Source organism: Arachis duranensis, chromosome 2 (assembly GCF_000817695.3).
Source record: "Arachis duranensis cultivar V14167 chromosome 2, aradu.V14167.gnm2.J7QH, whole genome shotgun sequence".
Taxonomy (NCBI): Eukaryota; Viridiplantae; Streptophyta; class Magnoliopsida; order Fabales; family Fabaceae; genus Arachis; species Arachis duranensis.
Window position 1 is genome coordinate 90,824,086 of NC_029773.3, and position 15,007 is coordinate 90,839,092.

The 15,007-nt window shown below is 29.5% G+C and overlaps 2 protein-coding genes across 3 annotated transcripts; both read left to right on the top strand.

Annotated features, from left to right (window-relative positions):
• Positions 1–1,463: 1,463 nt before the first annotated feature.
• LOC107476012 (nuclear pore complex protein NUP35) lies at positions 1,464–4,043 on the top strand. 2 transcript variants are annotated; one of them, XM_016095727.3, is made up of 4 exons: positions 1,464–1,678; positions 2,224–2,836; positions 3,133–3,256; positions 3,367–4,043. In XM_016095727.3, exons 2-4 carry the CDS (start codon positions 2,259–2,261, stop codon positions 3,670–3,672), a joined length of 1,008 nt encoding a protein of 335 aa, XP_015951213.1. In that variant the 5' UTR covers positions 1,464–1,678; positions 2,224–2,258; the 3' UTR covers positions 3,673–4,043. The 2 variants fall into 2 exon arrangements, with proteins under 2 accessions (XP_015951213.1, XP_015951214.1); XM_016095728.3 differs by having other exon boundaries at positions 1,468–1,678; positions 3,145–3,256.
• Positions 4,044–9,300: 5,257 nt separating this feature from the next.
• On the top strand, positions 9,301–11,649 carry LOC107476013 (MATH domain and coiled-coil domain-containing protein At3g58270-like). The gene is made up of 4 exons (XM_016095729.3): positions 9,301–9,488; positions 9,656–9,811; positions 9,947–10,101; positions 10,592–11,649. Exons 2-4 carry the CDS (start codon positions 9,690–9,692, stop codon positions 11,464–11,466), a joined length of 1,152 nt encoding a protein of 383 aa, XP_015951215.1. The 5' UTR covers positions 9,301–9,488; positions 9,656–9,689; the 3' UTR covers positions 11,467–11,649.
• The last annotated feature ends 3,358 nt before the right edge of the window (positions 11,650–15,007 follow it).

The following is a 15,007-nucleotide window of genomic DNA, read 5'->3' on the forward strand; positions in this document are numbered from 1 at the left end:
GAAAAAATTTCGAACGGACCCTATGCTAGGTCGGTCCAGTCTGGACATTGGAGTGGATAAGGAACAAATTCGTGAGAACCCTTTTGACTCGGTTACGTTTTGTAAAAATTCGGTAAACCGGCGAGTTTGAGAAATATGGACGGCGCTGGCCGCTCACTTTGGTTTATCGCCACTGCATACTTGCCGTCTTCGCTGCGTTTCTCGTCGGATCCTCAGCATTGTGTGCTCACGAGTCGTGTCTCGTCTTTCTCTTCCGTCTTTGCTCTGTGCTCAGTCGCTTGCATATCGCTGCGCTTCTGCTGTTGAATGCTCGAGCTGTGTTTCCTGTAGCCATGTAGCATGTCGTCGTCTGCCATTACAGCACCAATGTCTAATGTGCTCCACTGCTTGTCTCTTGCCTTTCTTCTTGCAGTTATGCTTTCTGGTGAGTGCTCGCGTTTCGTCGTTCCACGCCTTCATCTCTCTCTCGTCTCTCTTCCGTGGTTGTTTGTTTCCTGAGCAGCTGCTCGTCGTCTACCTTCTGTCCTTGCAACATGTGATGATTTAGTTTTTGTTTTAGGTTTGATTCATTGATGTTATTGTTGTGAATTTTATTGTTAATTGGTTTATGAATTGATTAGAAATAAATATGGCCATGGTTAAATTGAAATATTGAATTAGTTTATGAATATGAATATACAGAAATTTTGCTAATTATGAATGTGGTTTGATTGTTAAATATACAATGGTTTTGTTAATTGCTGAATCGGTTTATGAATTAGTTTCACTGATTATAAATTTTGTTGATTGTTTATTGTTGTTGCTGTAATGATGTTGGTTTGTTTTGCTATTAGTTGATTGAATTTTTTTTATAAGATTTTAAGATGGCTTCATTAGAAACACTGTCATCCCAAAAACATCATATGAAGATAGATACTACTTCTTGGACATAGTTTATAGGGAATGAATTTTCTCAGTTGTTAAAAAAAAATTGAGAGTGTAAAATATAATCTTTAACTTTTTATTCTTCTCTCTCTTTCATATTTATTTTTAGTGTCACTTATAAAATTAATGGTGAGAGATAATACTTTATTATTTCAATTATTAAAAAAAATTGAGATGATATATTTCCTAATTTATGGGTTGTTAATCTTATTGTATCAAATTAAAATATTATTCTAACAGTACTAATTAATTTTATATCTATTTTTATATTAGTTATTTTTAGAGTTTGAGATTTAATTGTTGTTTAAATATCACTGAAAATATGTATTTCAATTTTAATTTTAAGTCGTTGACTATTTTATATTTTTATTTAAATAAAATTGAATTAACCGGTTCAATTCGTAATTTACCAATTGAATCAGAAATTTAATAATTTGACCGGTTCGATCACTGAACCGGTTTTAACAACTATGATTTGAATCTGTTTTGTCGGCAAGTTAATTAAAAGTGGAAAGAAAAAGAAAGAGAGGTGGATTAGGGTTTTGAATTGAATAATGAATACTACAAAACAGTATAATAGAAAAGAGTTGAGACGTTATTGCAACGGAGCAGCTGAGTTGAGCTAAGGAGCGCTTTGGTTTGATTTTGGGAGGGAAATTTTCTAAAACCCCCCAAAAATTGGACTCAAAATCTCGTCTCTTCTGAAATCTGAATCCATTGCATCGCTCTTCAACCTTCGCTCCCATATTTCCAGGTACTCTTTCTTTCTTTCTCTCAGCACAAACTTGGATTAAGAATCCTTTGTTCGTTTCCTCGTAGATCCTTTTTCATTGCAACTACTTTTTATTTGTTCTGAATTCATCTTCATCTCTTTATTGTCGCGGTTTCGATCCTTTTATATGCCTAATTGCAGCTCCAGATAGCTCATTCAAGTCAAAGTGTTCGTCTCTGATTCTTAGCTGAAAATTTTAATTTCAACACAATTCTTTCCTCCTTTTATTCTCTGATTTCTTACACTTTACATGACACTTTTATTGTGTCATTTGCATTTGGATGCTTCTTTCTTCTTCAAGAATTCTAGCTCTCTGATGAAAATGAACCAAATTTTGATACGTACTTTAATAATAGGGTTTTCAAATACTAAGCCCTTGCCTGTACCTTCATAAATTATGATTTTAGCTACCTTAGCTGCAAGGTAAATCTACTAGTTATATTGAATTCTGGGAATCCATATCCTTATCATGAATTTCTCAGCGAATTTTGTTTTAATGCAGCCGTTTTCTTTGTTTGCTTTTGCAGCTAGTAATTTGATTCTGCGAGATTAAGAATATAACATGAGCACCACAGTGCACAAAACTCCAAAGTCTGGTAGACAGACTTTGTTTTTCCAGGATTTAGCCTCGCCCGTTTCTGCCAGGAGAGGAAAGTTTTCAAGTCCGGGACAGGCAGCTGCAGTATCTGCTCTGTGGCGTGAGAATTTTGGTGGTTCGGACCTTCCACCTCCTCCTGTTTTCACCTTGGAAGACAGGTCAGATTTTTCTCCTGAATCAGGCTTACCGGATTACCAAATATCCCCGGAGTCTAAATCCAATATTAGGACTCCAGTTCAAGCTTCAAATAGAGAATTTTCAACTCCATTGAAAAGCAAATCCGAGGCCAGCACATCTTATGTGTTAAGAGGGGTGCAACAAAGCCAGCAGAGCTCACCAGGGTTGAGTTGGTGGTCACCCACAACTGCAAAGAGTGCCGGAGAACAAGATGAAAAGGGAAGGAGTTCACCAGTTGAGGGTGTGGTTCAGCCTGGTGCTCTTATAACTCTCCCTCCGCAGCTGGAAGTAGCAAGGCCAGAGGTTCAAAGGAATTCTTTGCCAGCTGGGAATCTCAATGAGGAAGAGTGGGTGACTGTTTATGGGTAATGGCCTATCTTACTTCAGCATTTAAGTCTTGACTATTGATTGTAGTACCTTAATCCTATTCCACTATATATATTTCATTGTGATTATGCACCTTATGCTGTTGCCATGTATGCAAAGAAAGCGTGAATAAAATAACATAAATTTTCCTATGACACACAAAGAAAGCTGAATATGCTCTTGCACCTTTCAACGAGGCCCTGTCAAATTTGCAACTATGTTTTGGATGTTATTTCATTTATATGATGAGATCTAGTTTCTATATTGTATATACTGATATCATTTCGTTAACAAGTTCCTCCTGCAGATTTTCTCCAGGTGATACTAATTTGGTTTTAAGGGAGTTTGAAAAATGTGGTGAAATTTTGAAACATGTTCCTGGTCCTAGAGATGCTAATTGGATGCATATTTTATATCAGGTGTGCGATCTTTCCCTTACTTGAACTTATTGATTAAATAGCAATAGTTGTGCATCAATCAATCAAAACTATGCATACATACTGTTTTGATGAGATCAATGCATATGCAGAATCGTTCTGATTCCCAGAAAGCCCTTAACAAGAATGGAGTGCAGCTCAATGGAGTCCTAATAGTTGGTGTGAAACCCTTGGATCCCATGCAACGTCAAGCATTGGATGAACGGCTTAACCATCAGGGATTTATGCCCTTACCTCTACCGTCTGCTAGAAATTCAGAATCAAGTACGCTGAAAGCTTCATCTCGACCCTACTATCTGCAGAATGGCAACTCAAGTGCCCGGCAAACTGGAGGAGCCATTGCTTCTCCAACAAAATCATTGGTGTCCAAGATCATGGATTTGATGTTTGGAGTCTAGATGAGCTGTAATGATGGATCATACTATATCATTCTGTTTTGTTTTTAGCAATGAGTGACTCTTTCAGCTATACAAATGTTGTTAAGAAGTTTGGCATGCATTCTGGATTTGAGTTGGAATGTTTACTCTTTAGATGCTAGTGATTGGAATTTATTTCTTCATAATGTTTCATTCTTATTGGATAACTATAGGTCAAAGTCTTTGTAGCTATGTTTTTGGAATATCATATATTAACTACAGGTTCATCAATGGTTCTGTAAAGCTGGCCATACTCTAGGTATTTGAGATTACGGTGGTTCTGTTAAATGGTAAAAGGAATGAAAATTGTAGCCTCTAAAATCAAAGAGGATGCTGTATGTGAGCTTGTTTCATTATTTCTGTGATCCTTTCGAGTCGAATACTTTTGTCAACAGAATATGGAAAGTGTACTTAGATAATCTTTGGAGCTGGTTTTTTTTCTCTTTTGGTTAAAATCTTTTGCGCTTGTTTTGCATGGATACTTCTCACTTCTGTCAACAGGATATGGCTTCCAAAAACCCATTATAGATGCTGCATCCATTTTTAATTGCTCTAGTTCTAGTTTCATATTCTAAAATCTAAATTTCGTAGGAAATATAATTTGAAGGTTTCAGCATTATCAGACAAAAGAATCCGTCACAAAAATAAAATCAGACAAGAAACATCGTATAATTAATACTTTTTTCATTATTATCTATACTAGCAAGGAACGTTAGCTATAGCAGCGGCCATATTCGAAAACCGCCACAGATGTGATGTTGGTTGTCGACCATTCTTTGACCAACTTAACTCATAACCGCCAATAATGGCCGCACGTTAGTACACTTGGCATTGATTTACCACCACTTTTTGGTTCTTCAACATCCATTCTTAATAAAGCATGCCACATCTATTTAAGTGTGTGATTCTCTTCATCATGCTGTGTACCACAGCTGCGAGGGACTATCTATGGCATTTAATTTGCACTTAGACTTATGCAACTTCTGAATGTTAATTTGCTTTGTTTTTTGCAGTATTTGAGTATGAGAATGACTCAGTTGAGTCAGTTCTAGGTGTGGAGAAATGGGACTACTTTCACTGCGATGCAATTGACTCATTCAAGTTATATGGATTTTGTATTGTATTTAATTATTTATTTATGATCATGCCTTGAGTTTCTCTCATTCAAGTTTCTTTTTTCCTCTTTGTGCTGAACTATTTTATTAGCTTAGACATTGTTAGTTAATTAGAACATTCAGCTTTCGACTTTACTTGGTGCTTCTAATCACAGAATATTCCACTGCTTGAGGTGTATATTTCAAAACAAAGAAAGTTTTAAGCAAATAAATTTGAAGACTAGGAAGGAGTAAAACTGAAGCCCTGCATAGACCAAATAGAAAAATGCATTGTATTAGTTTATTGAGAGTTCCTTTTCACCTCCTTGTCATGGCAAACAACACAGTCCTATATCATGATCAGGGGCTGAAATGGATATTTTTTTTTTGTTTGGGGTCTCGTGCTCCTTCGAAAAACTATCAGGGATCGGGATGGGATTTCCTCGGCCAATGTTCAACCTGCATCACACTAAGACCAATGAAGATTGTCCCAAGAGAGCCACAACCAAGTGCTATCAGCATAACAGATAACCATTGCATCCCTTCACTATGTGGCAAGATAACCCATGTTGCTGTAACATAAACACTTGCCATAAATGCAATAGCCACCCACATAACCTTGTGAGCTATACTCAATAGTCTCATATGTGGTTTCCTCTTAAAAGGAATGATACTAACAAGAACAATGACTATAGATAGAGAAGTGAATAGTGCTATGCTGTTGCTTATTGCAAAGACCTTAAAAGCTGTTGTATTACTCACCATTTACTTCCCCTTCATTGGCCCTTCTTGGTATACACCACCAGGAGGAGCAATACCAATTACCAGCAGCAAAGGTCACAGTTGCAATCAAACAGCAACTAATATGATGGTGTTTCTTGCATTCAGTAATGCCTCTTTGTGCATCTCCATGTGATTACTCCTTTTAGCATAATAAAGTTGATTCAGATTTTCCATTTTCTTTTGGCTCTGATGCTTATGTTTCCCTAATTATAATACACATAATGAAAAACCAAGTTTAATTAATATATCTCAACACAAGTTATGCTACATTTAATTGTACATTACTATTATTATTATTATTATTATTATTATTATTATTCATAAATGATATTATCTATTTCTTAATTATTGTCTCTGAAAAAGAATTTAATGCTTTTAGAAAATAATTATTCCCAAACTCAAAACAAACATATCGAGGTTCATGAATATATATTGGATAACTGTGTAGATCCAAATAAATAAATAAATAAAATAAAATAAATAACTTAAGACTCTGTTTTTGTGTGTTTCTCTCCAGAAGACTGTTTGATACCTGGCAGCAGCAAAGGCATATGCATGCATGAAGATTGACTACGTGTAAAACATTGAAGAAAAGTGTTGCCAACAATGGCTTTCCACACCAGAACAAACGTTAAAAAACATATAATAATAATTGATATTAAAATACATCCTTTATTTGCCATGTCTATATGACGCAACCCAAATATATCCTTTTAAAAAATACTTAAGAGTCGGTTTGTGGACTCAATGAGTATATATAAGGACCCCCCAAAAGCTTGTATAAATACTTATTTATTTATTTTTATGAATTTAATTAACCGACAAAGATTAGTTAAGTTAATTAATTAAATCCTTAAATTCTCAAATTTTGTAACAATATTCAACATAAGAGAAGCATCCTGGCAATTATATGAAGATATGTATTCTTTACCTTGACTAGTTATATTAAATATTGAGACATACAACCATAAATTGGTGCAAGTGTTTTATGTAGACAAAATTTAGTTTACTTTGAATATTATCCGAAATTGAAGGAATACTATAAGCAACGATGCTGGTATATTCCACAACAAATAATTATATTATAATATTAATTATTACGTAATATATATTAATGGCGATTCGCGATACGAAGATTCCGAACTGCTATCACAAATTCTATATGGACGTAGTCACCAAAAAAGTTACAAATGCATATTTGTTTGGTAACTAAGAATTTGGAAATCATAAGTTGCAACAAGCTCCAAAATGAAAAGTTGGGTGATACCTATAAACATACTTCGACTAATACTTAATTGATTTTAGGCAATTATTTTTCAAGTATTTATAGAAATAAGCAATTAAGGTTATTAGGGTTCATGCGTAGTTATGGTTAAGAGTAGAAAAAGGTGAGGTGACCTGTTAGGATTTATAATTTGGTTTATATTTGGTTTTGTCTGATTTGTTATAAAATAATTTTAGTTTTAAACTGATTTAATTTATTAATAAATCATGTTCAAGTTCACAAAATAATCTAATAAATCTGTTAAATTTGTGTTAAAATATAAATAAATATAAAAATAATTTTTTATAATTAAAATAATTATTAAAAAATTTAAATTTGTTATACTTTATTATAAATATTCTTTTATATTTTAAATACTTTAAAAATTTAAATATTATTATAAAAATTGAATTTAGTATATTGCATATAAATATTTAAAAAAATATTTTTTTAATATTTTTTATTTTGGTAAAAATTATATATATCAAGTATTTTATCAGATTTCAAGTCAAATTAAATTTAACAACAGACTGAACTTAGTATTTAATTTGCTTGATTTCATGGGCACATTTTTATGTAAATTTATTACTACTTGCAGTTTGATCGTTAATTATGATGAAGTTCTTGAATAATCTAAATTAAATGATTTATATGATATAGTGCATGACATACATATGCAAAACCTTAAACAAATGACATGATTGTTATGCGAATTAGAATGTTTACTTTTCGATGTGACCAGTTCTAACTTCGCATTCTTCTGGAATTTATATATATACTTATGACCAGTTCTAATGTCTATTTAAATCAGTGTTTCTGTGTAATACACATCACCACATAATAAATCGAAAATAATGATGTATTCAAATATTTTCTACCTCCCGAAAAATAGTAGGTAAATATTAATTAATGTGTTGGAAAAATTTGATAAATATAGAAAAATTCAACAGAACTGAGGTGATCTGATTAGCATTGTGTCCAGCAGGGTGTCTGCGGATCAGATCAGATCGAATCTAATATCCGCAGTTTTTAAGGTTAGATCCGATCCGATCCGCATATTTGCGGATCGGATCGGATCGGATATCAAATATATCCGCAAAATACAAAAATATTTTTAAAAGCTTATTTTTATTAAAAAAATATCAATAAAATTCATTTTTTCTATTCTTTTAAATATGTTTACTTTTAAAATAATATTAAACATACTTTTTCTTAAATATTAAAAAATAATACAACATATATGATAATTATTAGTTGAAATAAAACATAAAAAGATTATTTACTTATTTATTTCTTTATTTTTGCGGATACGCAGATATGCAAATCGGATATGCGGATACCGACACAAAATCCGCAATCCGATCCGATTAATGTGCGGATCCGATCCGATTCGATCCGATCCGAAAGCCTTACAAATCGGATCAGATTGGATTCGGATAAATACTGCGAATATGCGGATCAAATCCGATCCATGAATACCCCTAGACTCCAGCTATCATATCAAATCTATTTATTTTATTTTGAAAAACAGAAAAGAGAATTGAATATAGGCTATAATGGTCATTATCTAACACGAAATAATGGACCACAGCTATTATAATTTGCAATCTGTTTGTATGTCATTGTTAGCACACAAATTAATGATAAAGATTGAATGCATATAAAAGTATAAAACAGAACAGCCGCATCAAGTAGTTAAAGAATATAATTGTATTTTATTTGGAAAATATAAATTTGCTAATAAAAATATACATATAAAGATTCATATCGGATAATTGGTTATATATTGAAATGTGAACCGATCAAACGAAAAAGAATAATACAATAATGAACTTAATTTTAGTGTACAATTCGTGTAAAATAATTTTAAATAAATATCTACTTATATAACATTATGTTAATGAAAAAATTTATTTTTATATAAAAAATGTAAATATTTATAAAAAAATAAATATAATTAAATGATTTTCTAAAATCAATACATTAAAATTAAATATATAATAGTATCCCTACTATTAGCTAGGTGTGTATTAATAACCTACATATTTTATTGTTGACTTATTTTCATTCTGTCAAAAAAAAGTTATTATTATCCAGGTAAGGAGGTATACCTATGCTTAGCTTATTCAAATTCTAGATTACACATCAAACAATTAAAACATCCCTGATGTATTTATCTGTTAAACAAGTTTAAGTAGATTTAGTATTAATTATTTTATGAAAACAAGCTCTGAATATTTTTTATTTTTTAATTACCTATTAGGATTCTCACAAATCACTCATTAATTATTAAAAATTTATTTTGTGTTTTTTAATATATAAAAGGGTCAGAATATACTATTGTGGAACAGTAGAAGTGACCCCTAACGTCCAAATTCTGCTCATGCTCTTTCCTTGATATTTCTATCACCTTGAATTAATTAATTTAAATATAGTACAAGCTAAGCTAGCTAACATGCTTCCTTGCATAATAAGAATCTTGTTCGTTGACTTGACTAATTAATTCACAATATATTACCACTCTAGCATTAAACAATCACTTCTTTCTCTTTCATTATTCTCTCATCAGTTTCTTTCATTCCAAACTATCATATTCATGTTCATCATCACCACCTAAAACTCAAAGCTCTAGCTTCATCTTCATGCTCCAACATCTGGTACCCCCTCCCCCCCAATTGGTTTTTCTTTTTTTTATTTCTTTTATTGTTTGGAAAAAATAATTAAGTAATTTTCAATTTTTCATGTGTTTTTTAATTATTTTTCTTAAATTAGTTTGAACTAATAATTAATTTCTTGTGTTTTTTTTTTATTTGTCATAAATTAGTTTTTCATAGTAGCCGCCAGATGCACCAAACGGAATGAGAAATAAGGTGGGAAGTAGTGTTGATTTTGAGATATTCACATGGAAAATTGAAGATTTCACAAAGAAAGATATCACCAAATTAAGCTCCAAGGCTTTCAAAATACGTGGCTATACATGGTAATATAATTAAGTACTAGTAAATTAAAAACATGTATCAAGTTTTTATTCTTTATTTTCTATTGAATTTGTGAAATTTTATTAATATCTCTTAACTTAAAGTATTATGTATGTGTCTGGATTTTTATGTGATAGGAAGCTTGTTGTGCATCCAGTGAGGAACGATGTGAATCATTTTTCATTGTATTTAATGGTTGCTGATAATTTACCTCCTTATGGATGGACAAGAAACACTTTCTTCAAGTTGGCTCTAATCAATCAAGTTGATAGAAGAAAGTCAATTGTGAAGGGTAAGCCACCTATCCATGTCTAATCTTATTTATTAGTTGTTTAATTTTCTTAATTTGTTGTTGATTTTATTGTATATATAGTATTAGCATAGCAAATGTGTAACATTATTTTAAATCGAAAAATATAAAATTTAGAGTGATTTTTATTCTTCCAATAAAAATAATCATAAGATTTAGAGTGATAAAACAAACAGTTAATATTCTCAAACAAGTGTGCTAGATTATTGTTTCACCAAAATAATATAGATAAACAATTAAACATACTTAATTTTTTTATTGATTTTGTCATATGAAATTATTATATGTATTACAATCATGTTAAATATATATCAAATTAGCTACTAATACAAAATACATATTAAAATACCTCTTTAATGATGTTGAACAATAGAATATTGATATTGTGAAAATTTTAAGATTATGTTTGTATAAATAAAATATCTTATATTGGAGTTTTTTTTTCCCTTTTCCCTTTACCTATGAATTGTAGACACACAACAGAAATTCAATGGAGGACATAGATGTTGGGGTTCATTCTTCATGAATCTAAAAGATTTCCATGACCATAGACAAGGTTACCTTGTGAGGAACACATGCATCATTGAAGCACACATTTGTGTCTCCAATTTTCCACCACCTCTAGACACCAACATCATAAACCCAATCAATGATGATTATTCCATCTTAGATAATAACAATAACACTAATAATCCACCACCTTCAACAACAAATCATGCTAATCTTCGATCCTCATGTGATGAAATTACAAATAGCCCCTCAACATCATCATCACAATCATCATCAAGGTCTAGTCCAAATGAATTATTAGGTAACAATAGTGAAATCCAAGCTTCATCAAAAAAACAACTAAGACTAAGAGACCTAATAGATTTGCAAGCCTTAAAAGATTACATTCCATTGTTAGAAGAAGTTTGCACATGGCACCCTTCACTTTTACATAGCCAAAAGAATAGGACTCAAGCTTTTAGGTTATGGGCATTCACATCATTAGGCCAAGTTCTTCACTTTCTTAAGACAAAGAAGGTTAAGGACATTGATGACAATGACATAAAAACCCTTCAAGGTTTGTGGGATGAACTTGAGAAGTCTTCAGGGTTTGAATTGGCTTGGCTTCAGCCTTATGTTGAGGCTGCATTGAGTGTGAAGGCTCACTTGCAAAAAACAAAGAAATTGAAGAAATTGGTGGATCATGTTGTTGGTTTGGAAATTAAGATGAAGAAATTGAGAGGGGAACTTGCTGCTGCTGAAGCTGAGTTTGAGATTGCAAGAAAAGACTTGTCTCAAGTCAGAAAAGGGTTTCAAAAGATGGATGTGAATGCTACTATTGGTTATGCCATGTTCTAATAATAATAATGATGATGAATTTGTTATTATTATTAACATGTGGTTAATGAATTTGTTATTATTAATCATATGTCATTTCTCTTGTAACATTTTTTAACATACCTAGAGTTATTGATCTTAGAAATTGCAACATATGATTACTTCATGTTCATAGCTATATATGTAAGGTACAGTACTTTTGGTACTTTATTATTGTAATGATAGACATTAACTTTAATTTATCTTATACAAAAATTTATAATGTATTTATTTTATCTAGATTAACTTATTCTTGAAAAATGTCAGTAATTATAATCAATATGATATTAATCAAATTTAATAAGTATTTTACTCTCTTATTAAGTAATTTTGATATATAAAAATTAAAAATAAGGGTAAAGTAGAAAAAAAAAAGATGAAAAAGATATAGTACACACCTCCATGCATGTTAAAAATATATACATTTACATTAAATTTTCCCCATTTTTATATTAATATATCATGGTACATGAGATATATATAATAATGAGATCAATATTGTAATAAGGCTAATGACTTGGTCCGTCCAGAGCAAGGTTTGAATTTTCATTCTAATAATGTTTTAATTTCTTGTGCATGAGTTAGTTATTGACTTATTGGTTAGCCTCGCTCTCAATCATGGATTCATGGGGTGCCACCACCCATCATAATTGAAGAGAATCCAATTTTGATTCCAAAACCAATTATTCTATGTCTTAATTAGTGCAGCAACTTGTACCTGTAGGATACTTTGTGCATTCTAATCTTGATGAAAATAATTAAATAATTCATGGTGAAAACATTTTTTAACTTATTTTCTATACTGATGATGAATAGACTCATTTTTTACCTATATTATATATTATGAATATCTCACTTTTTTTTATAACAAAAATGAATTAATTTATAATATCTACGGACAAAGTTAAGTAGTGATATAAAATAATATATTTATTCTTTTTAGAGTTTAGCACATATGACAAAGTTACCAGTTAAAAAATTCTTTATAAAAAATAATATAAAATTTAATTCTCAATGTATTTATTTTAAATTTATTAAAATTTTATATTACTAAAAATAACTTTAATTTGTATACTTAGAGCATAGGTTAATTGTTAAATCCGTACAAATAAGTCATTATGCATGCTGTGAAAAAGACAAGAGTGTTAAACTAACCCAACTAGGCTAGCTAGTTTGCACCGACATTTTCACATTGAATACGTGGCATGAAACTATTCAATGCTCATAGAAAGAGGTTTTTTAGACTTTAGAGATGTGACAATGCAACAAGGCAATTAACGATTCATGTACAACAAATTAAGGATCAACAACGGAAGCTGGCTAGTACTGATTTCTTAGTTTAAATTCGCTATGTGAGAAGTGTTTTAAGATAACAAGTTGGTTATCTTTTTTCTACAATATAGTTTTTTTTTTTAATTTTATGACATCCGACATATGGAGAAGTAATTGTCGCATGAGAAAAGTCAGATGATAATTAATTTGTTTGGCTCATGGAGATTATAAAATGGATTTGGTTGACTAGTCACTAGTGGTCATCAGTTAATATATACCAAAAACAAGATGTTAGCTAGTAACATTTAAAGAAGTAATAATACATATGCATATAGAAATTGTTAAGAGATATAACAACGAACAAGAGTGCGAGAGATAGAAACTGTTATTATTTTTTGTTAATAATAAGTTAATAATGTTTAAAAATATAAATTAAGTATGTTATTAGATTATTAAATTATAAAAAATGAGTTGATAGTCAATAATAAATCCAAAAATGTTAAGCAATAAGGGCAAACATATAATATATAAAAGAACAAAAAAAATCTTATAAACATATCAACTAAAAGCATATGAAAAATAAATAATGTAAAAATATTAAATAATTATATATTTATTTATTATCAATAATGATATATTGATAAGTAATAATGTGATTATTATTAGTTACTTAGATAGATAAAAGTACAAAATGCGTTAATATTTTAATTAATTTTTATTTTAATTTATGTTTGAGAACTAATTATCAAAATAGATGTTCCATATAAATTCTTTAATTTATCAGTAAATATTAAAGTCGAGTAAAAAAATGTAAGCATATAAACTTTAACTAAATGAATTCATTAATTAAATAATGCTACAATAATATTTTGTTTTTTATTAAATTAATTTAATATATATTTTTATCTTATATTTTTAAATATAAATTAGAACTTAATTTTAATGTATTAACGATATAACATATTTTACACAATTATCTAATTACATTATATATTCTTTTGGATGATTATTCACACAAATGTAATCAATGTAAAAGATAATTATTTTTTATGATATGATATTAGGTATAATTAAATGTATGTGTAAAACTATTTTACACTAATAATATATCAAAATTTAATTCTAAAATATATATATATATAAAATAAATATTTTAACACAAAATTTAATAGATATTTTTTTAATATGAGACAAATATAATTTTTTGATGGGACACATATATATTTATACATATACTTATATTTTTCTAAGAATACTTACCTCCACAATTTATAACATTCTACCATTAAAAGTGTTAGCTAAAATTACTTTAGAAATATAATTATTCATCTATTTCTTATGATTAGCTTAAACTTTTGAATTATGTTAATTTTTTTTAAATCAACAAGAATTAAAATCTAAATTTTTAGATCATAAAAATTTTAATAGTATATTATAAAATTATTTTTTTTTAATTTAAACTAATAAAAAACACATAAATTATTATATCTCTAACGAAAATACTCACCGTTTTTTTTTAAATCGTAAAACTTTATTTCCTTTATCGATTCTAGGTTTTTTAGATTCAAGTTAAATTTCAGCTTTCATTTTTCGCAATATAAATATATTTATCTTTGATCTTTTGAATGGACATTTCAGGGAAATTTCTTTCCTACATTGATAACATAATTCTTTTAGTATAATATATATGGAAAAGAAACTTGAAGCCTTTTGGTTTGACTTGACTTTGTCGGCAAGAGTGATTCTTCACGTTTAAAATGTCTTGGATACGAAGATCAATTCATTGAATATATATTGATCTCTCAATTTTTTTCCAACAAAAGGTTCTCTACAATATAGGTTAGTACATTATATTCTTTTCATAAAATTACCATTATATAGTTTAAAAATTATAAACAAGAGAATACTAATGCAGAAGTATTAAATTAAATTAAAGATGGTAAGATAAGAGGAAATAAAGAAATTAAAGTCAACAAGAAGTGAGAAAAGTGGCTCCAAGTGGGTTATTAGTGACTCAGTGTAGAGGAAAGTGATTTTGTTTTGTTTCAGTACCAGGCAACCCTGCTAAACGAACCTTCTTCAAAAAGCTTCTAGAATAATATATAATGTTAATATAAATGCTATTTAAGTTTATAATTCAAGAAATGTGTGTTATATAAAAATTAGAAATGTTTGATAAATAAAAAAATTAATAAAAAATAGACTAATTTTTGTTATTGATTTTTTAACTATAATATATATATATATATAG